General features: G+C 37.7%; 1 protein-coding gene across 1 annotated transcript; it reads right to left on the reverse strand.

Annotated features, from left to right (window-relative positions):
* Positions 1–6945: 6945 nt before the first annotated feature.
* On the reverse strand, positions 6946–17596 carry MTFR2 (mitochondrial fission regulator 2). Its single transcript, XM_075498799.1, has 8 exons — positions 17283–17596; positions 16511–16642; positions 16017–16121; positions 15658–15782; positions 13315–13529; positions 11916–12216; positions 9392–9578; positions 6946–7856 (listed from the first exon to the last, which is right to left on the reverse strand). Exons 1-8 carry the CDS (start codon positions 17349–17351, stop codon positions 7758–7760), a joined length of 1233 nt encoding a protein of 410 aa, XP_075354914.1. The 5' UTR covers positions 17352–17596; the 3' UTR covers positions 6946–7757.
* Between the last annotated feature and the right edge of the window lie 1189 nt (positions 17597–18785).

Genomic DNA, 18785 nt, shown 5'->3' on the forward strand with positions numbered 1-18785 from the left:
TGTGAATTTTTTTTACGCCAGATGGTCACTTTGACTTTTCATCAGTAAAGTAGCAGCATATTTTCACTTGTGTAACCCAAAAGTTATTTACACAAATCCCTGCAATTCCACGGCAATGCTCATTATGCATGTACTGCACCACAAACAGAAATTTTCTCCAATAGCCATTTTACATGGGAATGAGAGGATGTTTCTTCAGGAAAAGACTACTGCCAGATGAAGCTCTTCTCTAACTCACCACATAAAATCTTCTGTCTATTCTCCTAGAAAATGAGGTAGCAGATTTATTTTGTGAAAAAGAAAATAAACTAGCCTGGTGTTGACTTTTTACTAATCCAAATACACATAAATATTGTTCACCATAACACCAGTAAGTTAGAAGCATGTACCTCTACAATTTAGTGAATACCACTAAAAAGATAAAAATATAAAGGGATTAAAATTTTGCTGTTAGACCTATTACTGACAAAGCAGAATTACTTTTAAATTTAAGACTTGCAACATAGATCTGGTATAACACTGCTCTCTTGTGGTTAAATACGTGCAGTTCATCTGCAGAATGCATCAACTATTTATGTCAACTGTTTTCAAAATTTTCAAATATATTTTATTCTAAGACATTTTTTGCTGATCAGGGGTTTACTGCAACCAGTGCCAACTCCACCCCTGCACGCTGTGCTGCTACCTCTCTGTTACCTAAAGAGGGAATTTAGGCTCCTGCTTTTGGTTCTCTGACCCATTGAAATTAAACGCCTAAATTAGCCTTACAAAAGGTATGAATACTTCCATCCCAATAACAATCAAAATGAGAGTCTGAACACTCTTGCTCACATACATAAATAATCTGCTTTTAAAGCCTCCTTCAGCCTTCCAGGCAAATAGCCTGAATGAAAATGTAAGCAGAAATTAAAATGTAAAGAGGACTAGAAACATAGCTGGAACAAAAGCACCACATTGTTTTTCTTTCAACATGCAAAAAAAATAATCAAATTCCCATTGCAGAAGGAGAGATCCTGCTGACAGGATTATTGGGGAAAATGAAGACTATCAAAAGAAAGGCCTTTTGATTTTTATAATTAGTTATTAGAACTAATTCTCTAAATAAAGAATACCATGGAAACTAATGTCTAGCACAATCAAAAATGTCTCTCCGCTAAATAGCTAAATTATAGCTAGATAAAACAGAGTAAAGTTATGATATTGCAAATGAAACTACTATTTCAATCTCCTAGTACAAAACATGACATTTGAATTTAAAGAAAAAGATCCCTTTAGCAACACAGAAGCTTTTAGAATCTTCATTTTTGGCTAGGATGGCAAGTTTAAATACCTATTGTAGGTGCTTCCACATACATCTGAATTAGGATTCATATTCACAATGAAGTGATTTTCAGTCATTTCTTTCTAGTTCTGTTAAACACAGGCCAAGATCATTTATTTGTAACTTAATTTTGAGATGTCCTAATATAAATTAAATAACACAGACATCTGGGTTAATATCAGTTATCTTATAGAAGATAGCTATTTTATTAACACACGCCCACAGATGGACAGGCAACATGTTTCTTTGCTGAATAATTAGAGATACAAAAAGTACATTGAAAGCTGATGATAAATAGAAATTACTTCTGTCAGTGACTGGTATTAAAGAGAGAGAATAATCAGAATATTTCTGATTACGCACAAGAATTTGTACGTAATCTAGGCAAATAATACTGAAATGGACAAAATATTTCCCAAGATGAAGGACAGCTGTCTCCTTTAGCCTTTACCCACAAGATAATTTTAGATATTGTTAAAAGTATCACAGCAGTTAGACATTGGGCTCCTGAACAACATGTTTCAAGGTGTAACTATGGAGCATGATGTGCATTGTTATAAAACATTGAAATATTTACAAACAGCAAGAGAGGAAAAAGCTTGTCAAAGACCCTTCCAGATTGTGCCTTTCACATTTGTCAAAACTGCAAGAAACAAAAGCAGACTTATTTATACAGATACAAGCATTAATCCATGTTGTTTCTTTTTACATAACTCAAGTTATTCTTTCTCACAACAAATGCATTATTTCTGATTCCTTTATAAGATTCTTGCTTTTCTTTCAAAATCTCTTCTATACTTACTATCCAATACCTGTCCTTTTTTTGCTATACTGTTTATAGTAACTTCAGCTTTGTACTTCAACAAAGTATTTTGAAAAATAATGAAAAATATCCCTCTCTATACATTGGTGATTTACAACAGGTATGCTATTCCTTCTAGTTAAGCTACATGCTTCCCATTTAATCTTTGAAACTACATTGGACAATTTAAAGTACACCGAGTTTCTCCGAGGGAAGGTCCCATATCTACCACTATGGAATTTACCTACTTCCAGTTTCTTGGAGGCAGAACTACTTTTGTTAATCAAGGCCGGCACACTTGCTGATGAACCAGATGGTTCAAATGTGCTTTCTTGTAATAACTTCTCTCTTCTTCTTTTTAGCCTATTTCTTTTATCCCGTGGGGATTAATATTCTCTCTTACCGATCCTTACACCTTGGAAAGAGAAAATCTTGAAGGAGATAATGACCAAGAGAGTCTGACTATGCCAATACAGGAAGAAGTATTGAGACAAGAGAGGCTGGTGAAATAACTGAATGGAATAGAACTGCAATATATATATATTGTACAAAATATATGATGCTGCATACAAGCAGTAAGGCAAGAAAGGAAAAAAATTAGTACATTTATTGAATAAACACAACAATAGCTTCACTATTTAGTTATACTAAATTACGCAAGTACTGCAAAGATATAACCAAATAAAAAGCACATATCTACCTTGTGTAGATTTTATCCACGAACAAAGATTTTCAAAATAGTTTTGCAAGGAAAAAGAAACAAAAGTATAAGCTGTAAAATGAAACTGAGAAAGGATAGTATGTCCTTTCAAAATACCTCCAGACAGAAATCAGTTCAGTATTTCAAAACCTCAAACAAAATCACAAAAGCAAGCATTTTAGCAGGAGTTAGTGCCCTGATAGTTATTAACTGCCTTGTAAAACTTTTAACTACCATTTAGACTCTACAAAGTCAATTATGAAAGTTTACTTTACAGGTACTTTGAAACAATTTAGTAATTAATCCCTAGACTTACACTTCAAAGACGTTTGAAGAATCATTTTCCATATCTTGTAATAATTCTCCCAAACAAGATAAAGGGGAAAAGAATGGCCTGTAGGCTGACACGTGAGCAGAAATTTGTAAGATGGCAGACACTAGCACTGAAAAAATAAAGAATATAAAGCAAGATAAAGTAAATACATATATGCAAAAACCTGCTTGGTTTTACAGTTTTGGTCACTGTCAGTTTTCAAATTCTAGCGGTTTGCCATTAAAACTTTAAGAGACACAGCAAGCCTTCCAAGCCGCATCAAATTCCTAAAGGAACTGCTGCTTACATCAGTTCTCTTCAAAAAAACGTAGCACAAATACCAAGATGTTCTACCTGAAGCTAGCTGCTTCTGTATATTGGGTAACTTATTTTAAAATCACAATTAGAATAAGTTATTAATAACTATGTTCTTCAACAAAATGTATTTATAAAAACATGGGATTATATAATCTCAATGTCTAAACAAGCAAATAAAAGAATTATCAAGTTATTCTTCACAAATGCCAGTGAAACTATACATAAGACGGATCTTTTATATAGCAGTACATTCTCAATGCTAAACATGTTAAGTATGATGAATATACATGCCTGAGAAAAAATATTTATACTAATATTGAGGGTAATGCTGTTCAGAAAAAAAGCTGCATTTTCTCACTCAGAATTGTAAGAGTAAGGACTTGTATCTTAAAACAACTGAAAGTTATTAAATCAAATCATGCCATTGACTGCGGGCAACATGAATGTCAAATTTTCAATTGTTTCTCTCACTACAGTGGGCTGATACTGCCCATTTTGACCATTGGAAAACTTCAGGAAGGCTTCATTTTTTCTATGTGTCTTTCAGCCAAGTCACAGCAGTATGTTAAGCATTGGAATAGAATCTGCAAACTATTCAAATTTCACACAGACATGCAACAACATGTCTCTAAAGCATCATACACAATTAATTCATAGATTATTCAGATAAACCTGGAAGGTAATATAGATGTAGCTGAAGTCAGCGTCACTATGAAAAACCTATCGGTAGATCACATGGGGATCTGTCCTGAGAACCTGGTACAGGAATCAGGATCACAAATGTCTCCCGGATACCTACAATCACTGGCAAACAGATTTCAGATAAAGCAGAAGTGAAATATGACTGCAGACCTTGCTAACACTGGGACACCAGTTGCATCATTAGTCTTGCCTGCAGGAATTTCTTTCTCCAAGGCTTCTGATCAGTAACTCAAAGGCTAGCTTGTTTAGCAGGATCCCTTTGTCAGTTAAGCTTTTGCAAGAGCCCCATATATAATTTGACTATTTAGGTAGGACTAAAGAACAATGTAATTAATTCCTGAAAAGAGGAATTGACTGAGGGCAGTGAATACTGTTGCATATTCTCTGCTATGCCTTTCCCCCCAAACTCTGTACCTACACATACAGAGAGATGACAGATTATATATTAATTGTCCCTCACAACTAGTGAGCACCTGGACAGGTCTGGTATATTATAGGAGTCTGTCAGCAAACAGTGATATTCTGACAGTTCAGGTGATTGTATTTATTAGTCTCCTTATAATGGGAAGCTCACTGATAGAGAATTCAAATCTCTTCAGGTCTCCTAGGGAAAAATCCTTAAGAGTGCTTTTAAACAACTGCATTGTACTTTTCCTTCTAGCCCTATTTACTCAACCTGTTTGAAAGATTTATTCTTGTTTCAATTTTATCAATTGAAAAACTGGATATACTATACATATTTCTTAAGTCTTTCCAGTGGAAAAACAAAACCAACTTTCATTCCAGAGGCCTTACCTCCTGAAGGAAGACATCCTGCCCAAAAAAATCATCAGGAGTGGCAGAAGAATAAATTTTCCAGACTTCTTTGGTGACAAGAATAAGAAGGCACAACATTTCACAAGATCGTTCCAGCAGACCAATAGAGCGCTCATATTCCCGAGCCTCTTCCTCCTCCCCCATATCGCTACCACATCTCTAAGAGTTGCATTGTCACTGAGCAATTCAGTCACGGACCTTATGTAAACAAGGTTATTTGTAGGTAAACAGGGCATGGATTCTAGGTGGGCATGGATAACCTTGGAGAACCTCAAGCTGCTTCCAAGTTGTTGACAGAGATGTTTTAGTCAAAGAAAGGAAGATAACAAGGCCACGTTTCCATTAGTTCTGAAAGGGAGAAAAACCTCTTAATGGGTGCTAACCTTTCCATTACTAATCATCACTGTCTTAAGTTTTGCAACTTCTTAGTATTGAAAACTGTCAGGTGTTACCAGATGCCACCCACAGACTTCTCAAGGTATACCAGGGCTCAATGCCTAACCTAATTTACATCTGGAACTACATAAAACAAAGAATCTGTTCTCATAACGTGTAGGTGGTATATAGTTGGAAAAAACCCAACCAACCAACCAAAAAAAAAAAAACAACCACCACACAAAACCAAAAAAACCCCCACATGGCCCATGACTTATTCTTTTCCCTAAGGAAGCGGATCAGCTATACAAACCACATTACCACATAATTCACATCAGACTGACACAAAAATCAGATAATACCCAACAACGTGAAGGGTCACACAGCTCACTAAAATTTGTAGATGCTTCTGAAGTCTGACACTAGATCCTTGGTTTAAGAGGGACTAAGAAAATTCTGAGAGAATTCCTTTCCAAAATGAAAATACACTTTCAAAGTCAAAATACCCACTGCAAAATGTTCCTGTAGGCCAAACTTGTAGTTAAATGATGAACTCTGGAGAGAGCAGAAAGAACGTACAAAAGGAGTCCAAAACAATAGTTCTTCCTGAAGAGAAGAAACTGCTGGTCACAAAGCAATTGAAGTAGGAGAGAGAGAGAGAGAGAGACTACTGTATTCAGGGCTTTGCAGATTAATTCAGTCTCACAGCAAGAATTCCACCTTCACGTTTGTCAGTCACAACAGAATGGTCACAAACCCTGAGATCCCCTGGATCTACAAATGCTGATATAACACAGGAGATAACTTGCTCCACCTCATCACGCTGCAGATACTGAGCAAAAGGGAGCTGATTCATAGGCTTTATGCTCACCAGGACTCACCTGCCTACATATCCTCTTCTGCAGGCACTGCACAGACTTCCTTCACTGTTGCTCCCTGCTGCCCTAGTGTATCAGAGACCAGAGCAGCAGACAAAAGACAATGGGGAGCTTGATAGAAGATTACTAAGTAGAGGGTCAAGCTGGCTATTCTGCGTGGATTTCATAGCAGTTGTCAAGTTTAGGTAGAGAACATGGCAAATGTGTTATTTTGAAAGTGGAAAGAAAGGTAAGGTCAAACTGTTATGGACTGAGAGAGAAATGGGAGAATGCGATAAAGTTCAATAATTACTAAATTCAGAAAAAAACATCTTGAAGGCATAATTTTAGAAGCATAAAATAGCAAGTTACTTAAGCTCCAGTTTTAGTCAAGAGATACATCTGTTTTCATTTTAGAAGTTATGGGATTTGCACAGTAATTTCTTACAACTGCGCAAATAAGACTCAGCAGGAAGAGGGAATCCAGCTTCCAGTCTACTCTGTGTAAGCCGGCAGGGAAACAGAAGACACGCAGGATATACAAGTGACACAGTCCACAGTCTAATTGACAGGATTTTGGTTTTATACATCAGGATCATTAGACAAAAGAATAAATGAAGGCAGCTATTGCAAGCAGCGGATCACAATAAATTTGTAAATAAGGGACTCCTCCATCAAGTACTCTGGCAGGAAAAAAGTAAGCTCTATTTTAATTCATTTTAGATAATACAATTTATTTAAGAAGTTGTTTAATATGATCAGCTCTTAAGATACAAAAAAAAAAGTTAGTCTGCAACACAAAATGCCACTACCACACACATCTACAATATAAAGAAAATTTTATTTTATAAACTCTTGTGAACAAAACTGACTTCATATGGAGAAGCCAAGGAGGGAGTTAATGTTTATTTACATATGGAATTTAGACTATGTGCTAGCAGATCTCTCTACAAGGTCTTTATCTCAGAACACAACTCCCCCATATTACAGGCATTTAACAGACAACCTGCAGTTTACTTACACCACAACGAATTTTCGCAAACAGCTTATCTACTGACCCAAAATAAGTTAGAACACTGTTTGCACATGGAATATGGAGTTGCATCAGCAAACTGCAAAGAAAACTGAGGCAACTACACCATTCTAATGGAACACTATTAAGTACCATTAAGAATATACAGTCAGTTACATACAACTAACAAAAAGTTTACACTTCCTCATTATTTACATTGAAGTGCAAACAGAGTGCACACCTCAGCTGCCACACCAATAATTATTTTTCCTTCACACACACTTATTTCCTGCATTTCCCAGGTTTCAAACACACTGCTCCATAGCAGTAAAAGCCTTTTTTTGGTTGTGTGCATCACATTCACAAGTTTGGCTGCTGTGAAACGAAGGAAAAGGAAGAGGCCATTTTACAAACCCTACAACCCAAACTTCAACAGCATAGGAGAGACATGTTCTAGAAAACATTACAGCACCTTACAGCAGTTTCAAAGTGGACCTGCCACTTATACACACTATGAAGTTTCCTCGGAAGTCTCCATCAGTTAAATATGTGCTCTCACTTTCCACGTTGATACCTGTTTAACTTCATCAGTTCTTATAAGGCTAGATTTTGCATTTGGCTTCAGACGGCAACATTCAACCTGGGGAGCAGGAATGGAATTAAACAAAATTATATCCAGGACAACTGAATGAGCAGATGTTTACAATAAAGACAGTTTGGAAGAGTTATTGCACTTCTCTTAACATAGGAAGAATAAAATAGCAAGCTGGTACAATTGCTTTAAGTATATTTATTCTTCAAAACACTCAAGGGTAAACAATTAGTGGCTTGATTACAAGCTCATGAGATTATTCTGCTTTAACCAGAAAAAGCCCAACTTTCTGTATCTACTCCTGAGCATGCTGGCCTTAAGCAGTCTCTCTTCTAGGACTTTATAATTCAGCTGTTAGATCCTGGAACAAAAGTTATTCCATAAACAAGCTGTTCCAGGATCTAACTTTGATCTTTGTAACTAGAATCAGGTATGTCAGCTATGCAATGCAATGGTCTGCAGCATCCAAAATACAAGCCTAGCTGTAGGCTAGGGGGGGAAGTCAACAGGGAAATTTAATAAGACTGCACCAGAGCCATTGACTCACTACAGTCTGTAAAACATATGCTACGTTTCATTGCAAAATCCTTGTGGCAGCTGAAATTTAAAAAAAAAAAATTAAAAAAAAAATTATAGCTGAAAATAGAAACACACACCTTAGTTTTCCGTAAATTTTCACCCAAGCAGCTAGTCATGAGTGTAAGCAGTGGCCTTCAAAGAATGTATGGATTTCCATGTTTTGCATTATTATTTCCCTCCATTAGGCTACCAAATGCCACAGTCCAAATCTTTATCTCACTCTTAAGATATAAAGATAGAATTGCTAAGCAGAGAGACTTAAATTACTGCCACCTATTTCTATCCATCTCATCTAAGCAGTTCTGAGGTTTGTGGAAGTCTCTAACAAATAACTAACAGTACTGCTGGACTGTGTTAAGTTGAAGTAGCTTGCACAGGCTGCTCTACAGAAACCAGTGCTCAGAATCACTTTAGTCCGATAGCTCTGCCTACTGCGCTTTTCTTCTTCATACCAAAAATTGTATTTTTCATGGGCTTTGCAACAGCATTCAGAATCACATCTCATGCTGGATAAAGATGCAAACTGTGTGGAAATGATGCTACCTCAAAGAAAAATATTACAGCCAATGCTTTCATTTTAATTTTTTAACACATAGCACATGTTAGACTTCTCTGTACTTTCCTAGCATCTCTATTTGTAAAATTAGTTAGTTGCTAAGTAGTTAGTATTACTAACTAGACACACAGTTTCTATGCATGGATACCTGCCAGTTAGCATCAAGCAAATGTCCATAGTTCAATCAACTATGAGCTGAATTTTTAAAGTCAGTCTCCTAAGTTTTTCCTCTTGGCGCATCTAGAAGTGTATTTACCAGTCTAAATCCACCCAAAATAATTAACCTTTGAGATTCTCCGCCTTGATTATACTTGAAAAAAGCAATTACCTAGGCTGATGGCTGAAAAACATTGCAGAGAAGTTGGAGACTCGTAAAAACCCTGCAACTATCTATGAAAACAGCAGTCACTTCAAGAATATAACAATTCATTCATATATAAAAACATACCAGTGGGATCTCTGGACTAGAAAATGGGGAGCTATCAAAAGATCGATTTTCTTTGTCCAGGGAATCATCTTCATCATCATTTTTATGTGCAAATTTCTGCTTTAGTGCATGAGTTAGTAGAGCAACTGGATCCCAATCTGAACTTCGCCTCTTTTTGGGCCTAGAAAGAGGAGTACCTCCAGGTGACCTACAAAAAAAAAAGAAAATTATTGTCTCCTGCCCTTAATCCTGTGCTGAGTGATCCAAAATCTAGAGACACAACTTTTGTATACACCCTATCCTGTAAATCTCTGATTACATAAATAGTGCTGCTAATGTTATTTTACAGCAATTCACCAAACAGGACTAATAAAAGCACACCCAGCAACTTGTCAGCCTGGAAATACAACTTGATGCTGTTTCATAAAGAAAAATGGCAGTAAACCAACACGAAGAATTAAAGTATTGCAAATAAATAATGAGGGGCAAAAAAAAGCAAAATGTGCAGCTTGCATAGCAGGTCTCATTTATAAGTTATATTAAGGTATGTTAGCAGGATCTCTCACTAACATATTGCATAACCATTGTGAACATAATTTGATTTAAACTTCATAAATTTTAAGCTTGGAACAGTATGCTTTTCTATGGTCTCATAAGAAAGAACAAACTTAAATTCATCAGAGCAATTATGTTTAAAGAAAACAACCACTTTGTTTAAGTCAAATATGCAGCCAGGTGACCATAAAGCCCCATATATAAACCACACTTGAACTCAAGTTTCATTATAAAAAAAAAAATTATCATCAGATTTGGCACAAAGGCTTCAAAGACAGCTTTTCCCTCCAAGCGAGCACCTCAGCATCCAAATATGAAAATTTTATAGGCAAAAATTAAAAAGTAGATTTTATAATTTAATTTAGAAAAACTCTTATCAAATTCAAAATGAAAAGATAGCACAGAGATGCAAGATCAAAACAGCACCTGCACCCCAAAACCTAACGTAAATGTGGAAATTAGTGACTAGCCCAAGAAAATAAATCACAAGAAAGGCTTCCTAACCATTGAGATTTGGGGGGGGGGGGGGGGGGATCTAGATATATTCACACTTCTGCTAGTAAAGTGCTATCTCCAGGCCAATGAATTGTACCTATTAATGCACACTGACAGCACTGAGCTCAAAATCTGGCAGTTTCAGTAGATGTCATTTAACATGAAACCTGAAAGAGTTCACCCTCCCTATAAAATCGCAGTTAGAGCACTTGCCCAATGCGTAAGCTGGTGCTCAGGTAGTAGAAACTGGGATCTTCAGGCTCTTAACTGCTGAGAACAGAGGTCTTCCCTTTACAGTGCACACATTAAACTACTGTCAGACTGCTGCCTGAAAGATTATAGCAATTTTGATCATTGTTACTCCCTCCAACAATATAAATGCATTATTCAGTTAAGTTCTACCTTCAGAATACAGGTAGTTGCCTAAATCCAGAAAGCATTTCCGATGCACACCTGCCACTTCCTACTAATTATGCCCCTGCTCAACATGACGGTTGTTAAAACTGTAAATCTGAACATTTCACTTTCTTCATTCACCATACATGGAATTATATGAAAGAAAAGATACATAAGGAAACACACAGGTTTACCTAAGTGCACTTCATATTTGCTTTATTTACTGTGAAAATGTCATCAAAAGGGTAAAGATATGCTTTAAAGTTGCATATAGATCATTTGCCCAAGACTTGTGTTAGTTATTTTCAGGGATAAAGCTCACAGTTAAGAAAATGCTGAAATAAGAATGCAGTAAGTTTTGGTAAGCGACATTTTTCCCACATTAAGAGCTCCAAATATTCATTATAGACTCAGTTGTTCTTATATACTTTTTCAACTCAAGAAGTTCACAAAAGACATCTGACAACCTCTATTACACCTAGCATAGCAGAGCAACACTGACCCAAAGAGGTATTGCAGTCTTTAGTAATGCATTTTTGCAACATGTCAACTGTGCTTACCCTCAAAACAGTAGACTATTAAAAATATTTATAATCCAACTGCAGTACTGAAATAGAAATTTACGAAACATTTTCAATAAGAGATACAGCATGTATTTTCTTCAACACTTCAAAGCTAGGACCAGAATACTTTGGGTATGTTAACAGTAGTTTTCCAGTGTTTCCCCAAGGATTTGTCCTTTCACAGTGAATCCAAAAATTTTATTTGTTCAGATCAATTTCCTGTGACTGTGTAGGCAACTTTGTAAGTGATCTCCAGATAGCAACACACCCACCTCCCCACCCCAACCTGAGATTTGTATACTAAAGCAGGAGGTTAGTTTTAAATGCTGTGATATTCAGATGTTTTAAATGCATCTAAAAGCCTTGTCACAAGTATCTTACATTCCAAGCTGTGAACTTAGAAGTTGCCAACTTAAGTTTGTCAGCAGTAGCTGCTCACTAAATGATGTTTCACATTGGTGTTCTCTGATACTACTTAAGTGCTGTGAAGCTTACGTAGTCTTGGGTTACTCGGATACACATTCAATTCAACCTACCTCTCAATAGCTCGCAATTGAACTTTGTTTAGGTCTTTCAAAACATCCATCATACTAGGAATGTTCTTTGTCCTCTGGTGATCAGCACTATCAGCTGTAGTTGAACCACTGTTTCTTGCAGCACGACGTTGTTTTATAAGTTCAACTGCTGAATTACTAGCATCAACACCAGATGGTACACCAGAAGGAAGTGGAGGAGGCGAGGGAATTACAAAGTGATTATGAGAGACGGACAATGGTGTAGAAGTCATGGCTGGCATAGGGTAAAATCCATCTGGAGTGCTGAATGTTTTAAAGGCTTCTGGATGCAGTTATAAAAGAAAAATAGCGATCTTATTTTTAGTCAGTATACCTTCACAATTAACAATATTAAACAACATCTAGGATGACTCAGTTTTAAGTCAAGATAAGAGACCCCTCTTAAAGCACTTTTTACACACCTCACACATTATACGACAGAAAAATTATATTTAAAATAAAGAACGTTTTTTATTTCAGAGCCACAGATTCAGAACACATGAAATAATAGATGTGAGGTGTCTTGTGTTGCCCTGGTTTTCTCCATTTGTGTCTTCAATCTAAGCACTAGATAAATCAGCAAAGCAGCACTGCAGCAGCAAAGCAGCCTGCTGCTACATACAGTTCATTCTCAATGGTCTGAATGCTAGAATATCCCACATGAAGCAAAAGCAAAGATAACCACAAAACACGTAAAATAGTCTACAATACTGAGTGCAATGGAGAAGAGACAAAAGAAGAGCCACCAGAACAGCTAAATGAAGCACAGAGGTACCTGAACTACTGTTTAAGTTCACTTGGCACAATGCACACAAATGTAACTCCCTCATACCAGTTCAAATGTTTCAATAATCATACTGCAAGTAAGACAAGCAAGACCTCAAAACTTTTTTTTCTTTTCTTTTTTTTTTTTTTTTTGGGGGGGGGGGGGGGCAGGATGGACAGACAAATCACAAGATAGTTGCTCTCCAATATGAACTTCAACCTTTGATACTCTAGTAGCTGATAAGACACATCTTTTTTTAATCCATTATTTTGATAACTTGTCAGAAACAGTACAAAAACCAAAAGGGATAATTAATAGTCTGTAACTTTTTTAAGCAGTAATTGGTAACCTATGGATAGTGTTGTTACTAAGCTATAATATAAAGATCAGTTAGGATCAACTGCATTCAAAATGGGCAAACAGGCCATGAAAGGGGGGCGGGGGGGCAAATACTGAAAAGAGAAACAAAATACTATATTCTGTAAATTTTGTTGGTGTAACTTCAGTTAGAGAAATTAGAGATGTTCTCTATCAATATTAGACACAGCAAGCTGCAAACAGGAACTCTAAAGCAAAAAAAGGAAAACTAGTTTGCTTCAAACCAGAAGAGCTTACGTGGCGGAATGCTTCCCAATGTCTGCGCTGAAACAATCGCAGCAATCTGAGCACGAAGAAAGGTTAGCTCATCTTCAAGCACAGAAATTTTCTGGAGTGCTGCTTGATCAACAACACTGTCTTTTTGTGTACTGTTTTTTGGAACACTTTGTATTGAATCTATAGATGGATTTAGGTCACGATAAGTCGTACTTTTTTTTCTCCGTAATTCAGTCCTAGAAAGCAACAAAAGACACAGTTTCAAAAGGCTCAGCAAGCAATGGAAATCTCAAAACTTACTGTCTGTTCAAGCAAGTTATCATCATTTAGCAAGACATAAATTTGCAAACTATTTAAGAAAACTTTAAACTTTTAACTACTCATAACCTTAGAAATATTTTAAGTCTCCCTTTGCTCAACTACAATGCAGATCCTTGAAAAGCCATCATAAAAAATAGTCAGATAATTTACTCAGGGGTAGGTTATATATCATAAGGTCATAATGTAGGATTGAGCTGTTATTATTCAATAACTATTAGACTGACACCATAAAGGTGTCTCTCCCTCCTCCCTACCTGAAATAGTAGATATGAAAGGCAGGGAGAGTCAAATAATAATGATCTCTTAATTAGGCTTCACACATTTTAGTCATTTACCAAACTCTGCAAGATGAACACTGCAAGCAGCAAAGAAGTTGCAATCTTTCAGAAAATATACTGGAAAATAATAATAAATTTTAATACACACAGAATAAGAACCTCATCTTCTATAAGCTACATATGAAACACAGACTGAATTATAAAATTGTGCTACAAGTCTCAGGTTTTAGTTTTAAACATTGTTTCAAGTCTGTGCCTGAAGAAATAACCTTAAAATACAGAATGAGTGTAAACTCAAACTACAAGAATTTCATTATGAAACAAAGAAATAAATTTATTTATTCAAGATGCACTAAGTTTTGATTGAAATAAAACCAGACCTTTTCCCTTGTATTAATCATCCTTTTACTTCAAATCAGACCTGCAGCATTGCTTTCTGATTTGCCAAAAACCCTTGCTCTTCACACTGGCTCAGAAGGTAAAGATATCAACTAGAATACTTGTTCTTGAAAAACATCCCACAGAACCAGGACAGGAGGAGGAGGAGGAGGAAAGAATGAAAACAACAAAATAATGAACTTTCATGGATCTGTGAATCAGACCGGCTGAAGAACAGCACAAGCAAGACAAAACAGGCCACGGTTCCTTTGAACAATATTCTTACTCTTCCACTATTTTACAGCTGCTGCAATAAAAACTTTCATAATTCAACAGTAACATCTCAGGAATTGTAAGATTAAACACAACTTTATCAAAAATTCTCTAATAAAAGGTGTGTCATTTCATCCGTTTCTCATAGTTTCATTACCAGCAAGTAGCACAAAGATCACAAACACATGCCAATATGAAGTAGAATTACATTGTCCAATATAGATGTAGTACAAGACAATGCAAGTGTCCAAATTTTGATCTTGGTTCTGGCTCTGACTCATCCTCTGATTTTGAACAGAGCCTTTAGAGGAATAGTAAGCCAACTTTCTGTTTCTTTGGGGGGGGGGACACAACACACAGAGACTTGTATACTATTTGTGTCTGCAAATTCCTGAATAATTCATTGTTTCACTGTACTTGTAATATTTTATAATTGTAAAAATATTTTCCTTTAGCACTCTGTAAAAGCTAGAAAGAATTACATAAACTATATTCAAGGTAAGTTTTTAAAATAAAGAAATTATGTTTTTCTTTCCATCAAAGCAGCCATCAAGGTTTACACACATAGCACTGTAGTAATCAATGTCAAAAGGAGACATTTTAATATTTTCTCCTGTTTTCCTCTTTATAATATTTATCAAAATGCTTGTAAGCTAAAATAGTAAAGATAAGAATAATTATCTTGTATGTTGCAATATGCAAGTTTCTCTTTAACTCCCTCTCTCAGAAAGTACTTTGTGAGTGAAAACAATTTAAAATACCAGTAATGCACCTGATGTGCTATTATTAGGAAGAGAAAAGATGGGACTCAAATTTCAGAAATCTTTCAGATAAGAATACCCTACATAGTAAAAATTTCCAGGTAAGCAGGAACTGCCCCCCTCAAAAACCAAAAAGTTTCCAGGGTTGGTTTAGCTGGAAGCCTGAAAGGGGGCGGGGCGGGGGGAGCAGGACACAACGACCAAAACCCCAAACATGCCTCCCCTCCTCCCCCCCAACCAAAAAAACCAAATTAACAAAAAAACCCAATCCACAAAACCAAACACCACAAGGAAGAGAAGACATAAGTTACTTTTATTACTCCTTTTTATGCATATATTCTACTTTTACTTACCTAAGTCTAGTAAATGCTTGTCCCTCATCATTTGCCACCCACAGGACATCAGCAAGTGATGGAACTACAGGAGCTGGAGCTGTGCTTTCTTCATTATAACCCAATGGACTTGGGTCTTGAACAAGCTAAAAACAAACAAACAAGAAAAAAAATGTATGAAGAGAAACCAGATTCAGAACATACTAAAAGTTCTGCCTCAGCAAAAGGAATTTTTAAACAGTGCTATAAGCAAGTTGAAAACAGTGAGCATAAAGGATGCAACACAAGAGTTACACAAGCTAAAAAGAACAGGAAAGCTATCGCTACATTAGAAAACTAGAAAAGTTAAATAGTTGAAGCATAACAATAAAATCACTTACTTGAAAATAAGGTCTTGGGTAGGGTTCTAAGGAAAGAATTGTCCCAAGTCTACGGACAACACTTCGAGTAGATCCATATTCCTTTTTTTGGCAAACAGATATGACCTAAAAATCAGAATACCTTTTAATCTGAGAAGCAAAATCAAAGCCCTCAGTTCTTACAATCAAAGTTATTAAATAATTTAATGTTATATGTAATTAAATATAATGTGGTTCAGTTAACCTAACTTTTCAATGCTGTTCTCAAGCTGAAAGTCCAGAGAGGCCTACACTGGTTTTAACAAACTGTTTCCAAAACACTGCCAAAATACAGCCTGTACCCAGTATGTTTAAGAATGGCACAAAGGCCAACAAAGACTGTAGCAGCTACATCACGTAGCTAGTAATATTCTGAGCTACTGACAAAAGAAAAAGTGCAATTTGAGCAACCATATGCATCTATATAAGTCTTGAGAAAACAAAATTAGTAAAGAAGTTAAATAAGTTTAATGTACCTTGACCTGATACTTCCTTATGACTGTATATAACTGCTGGAAATGCCTTCTTGATGACATTGCTGAAGGAAGGCATGTTCTGATTGTACGACTGATACTGCTGCCGAATGTGCGACTTTCCAAAAATATGGCCTGTCAAAAAAACCAAGAACTCCTAACAATGACACCAGAAAATAACCAGGATAGCTACTAGTACTCCTAGAAATACTTTAGTAGTTTCACATAAATAAAGCAAGAATTTCCTCAGAACTACAAGTTGCAGCTGTACCTCACCACTGACCCCCATGACTAAAGAACTGCCCATAAACTCACAGTCTAACGTCAGACCCTGACTGTTACTGCAGCAGTTAACCTTTCCAGTTTCCCATACGATACCTTTCCCAGGTCTCTAAAAACACAGGATTACCTGCTACTTAGGATTCGTTATGTAGCCTTTCATTTAAAATAGCAAAACATTAACAGCTAAAGTTACTGGGGTTTTTTCCCCTCTGTTCAGAGAAAAAAGAACCACTTGAATGGCTGTATCAGAACAGTGACCCATCGAAATCCCACGTGCAGGCAATATGCCCAATTATACCAATCAAGCTTTCCCACACCGACAAACCCAACTGTACGTAAGGAGCAATGCCCGTCCTACCGCAAGCATGCGGCGGCTCCGAGGTGACGACCCTCCCTCCCCTTAACCCCAACGGCTGCAGACAAGACGCCCCGCACTAGCAGGTCTCCAGGCGCCGCCCTACAGCAGACAGCCACCCCCGCCCCTGGGTCTCACCTGGTCGGGCGGCCAGCCGAAGAGCTCCAGCACCCGCCTGAGGAGATCCAGCACCAGCGCCATCGCCATGGCCGCCACGCTCGCTACAGGGCGGGAGAGGTCGCTGCCCCCCGCAGGCAGGGACACCGGGCCGAGCGACGGCCGGCCTCCACGGCACTCCCACCTCACCGGCAGCACCGTTGCCCTCTCTCTTCCGCGGGAGCCGCCAGCGGGCAGAGGGGAGCCCGCACACTTCCTCTTATCCCCCGCCTCAGGCCGCGGCCGACGGGCGCAGAAGCCGCCCCGCAGCCCAGTCAGGCCGCCCGGGCTGGCAGCACCAATCAGGAGTAGGGGCGGGGCAGAAAGAAAATCACGCCAATAGGAAGTAGCCCGTGCTTAGCGGAGAGCCAATAAGGGGGCGAGGGCGGGCCGCGCTCGCGGAGGCCGTCGGGAGGGGGGCACGTTTGAACGCCGCCGCGGCGCTGTGCGGTGCTCGCGGCAGAGCGCCTCCCGCCCGGAGCCTCTTCCGCCCACAGGGGCCTGACCCTTCAGCGGCTTCCAGCCAGCGATGGCGGGGGTGGATATTGCACCGAGGCCGTTTCGTATGCCAAAATTACTCTACTCGTGAGAAAGTGAAACTTCAGCACGTGCAAGAGGAGAACACGGGCCACATCAACAGAGGAAACGCGCCAGCTTGAAGTGTTGTGATTGAATTCACAACGTAGCTGCCCACTGTTACAGTAACGCTACTGATTGTTTCTGGGAAGTAAGATGGCATGAGACTTAATTCGAAACAAAGACGCTGAATGAGTGCTCAGAGCCTAGACTTACAGCATAGCTACTGGATATTCCCCCCCCAGGGAAATTAATGTCTTGATTCTCTCTGAACTGCAGGGGTTCATAAACACCACGCAGAGATGAAGCAGATTCAGAAATTGCTTCATTGCTGGAGAACAATGAGTTGCAATGAATTCCTGAACTCAAAATGTAGTTGAACATTTTATACCAGGAGAATGCTTGGATTTTTTTTCCTGCAGATCAATCAATGACGGTCTTCACTTTCTAACAAGAGAAATGCAAAATGCACTGAACTTCCATTCCCAACAGTCATACAACTACTTCAGTAGCACCAAATGAAAACCTCAAAACATGTCTTTTCTTATCACAACAGTGAAAATTCACTATTCATGTTGAAGAACTAGTGAGTGCTGAAGCATTAGTTTTGGATTTAAAATAATAATAATAATAATAATAATAAACTCCCACTTAGTTTTTCTTATAGGAACTTGCATCTTGGACTAGATTATCTTAATTCAAGCAGTTTTTTAAATATGTGAATTTATGGCTGTCACTATGTGTTCTGTAATTAACAAATAACTTTAAACTGCATTGAAATTAAGGATAATGAAAAAAGGATTTTTATGATCTAACCTACAGACAGGTCTGTAGGATCAAATGCCATTATCAAAGCAATCTCTACCAGATTTCCTTGGACATTCAACTGAAGCAGAAAATGTACATCTG

This window comes from Mycteria americana, chromosome 3 (genome assembly GCF_035582795.1).
Source record: "Mycteria americana isolate JAX WOST 10 ecotype Jacksonville Zoo and Gardens chromosome 3, USCA_MyAme_1.0, whole genome shotgun sequence".
NCBI classification, from domain to species: Eukaryota; Metazoa; Chordata; class Aves; order Ciconiiformes; family Ciconiidae; genus Mycteria; species Mycteria americana.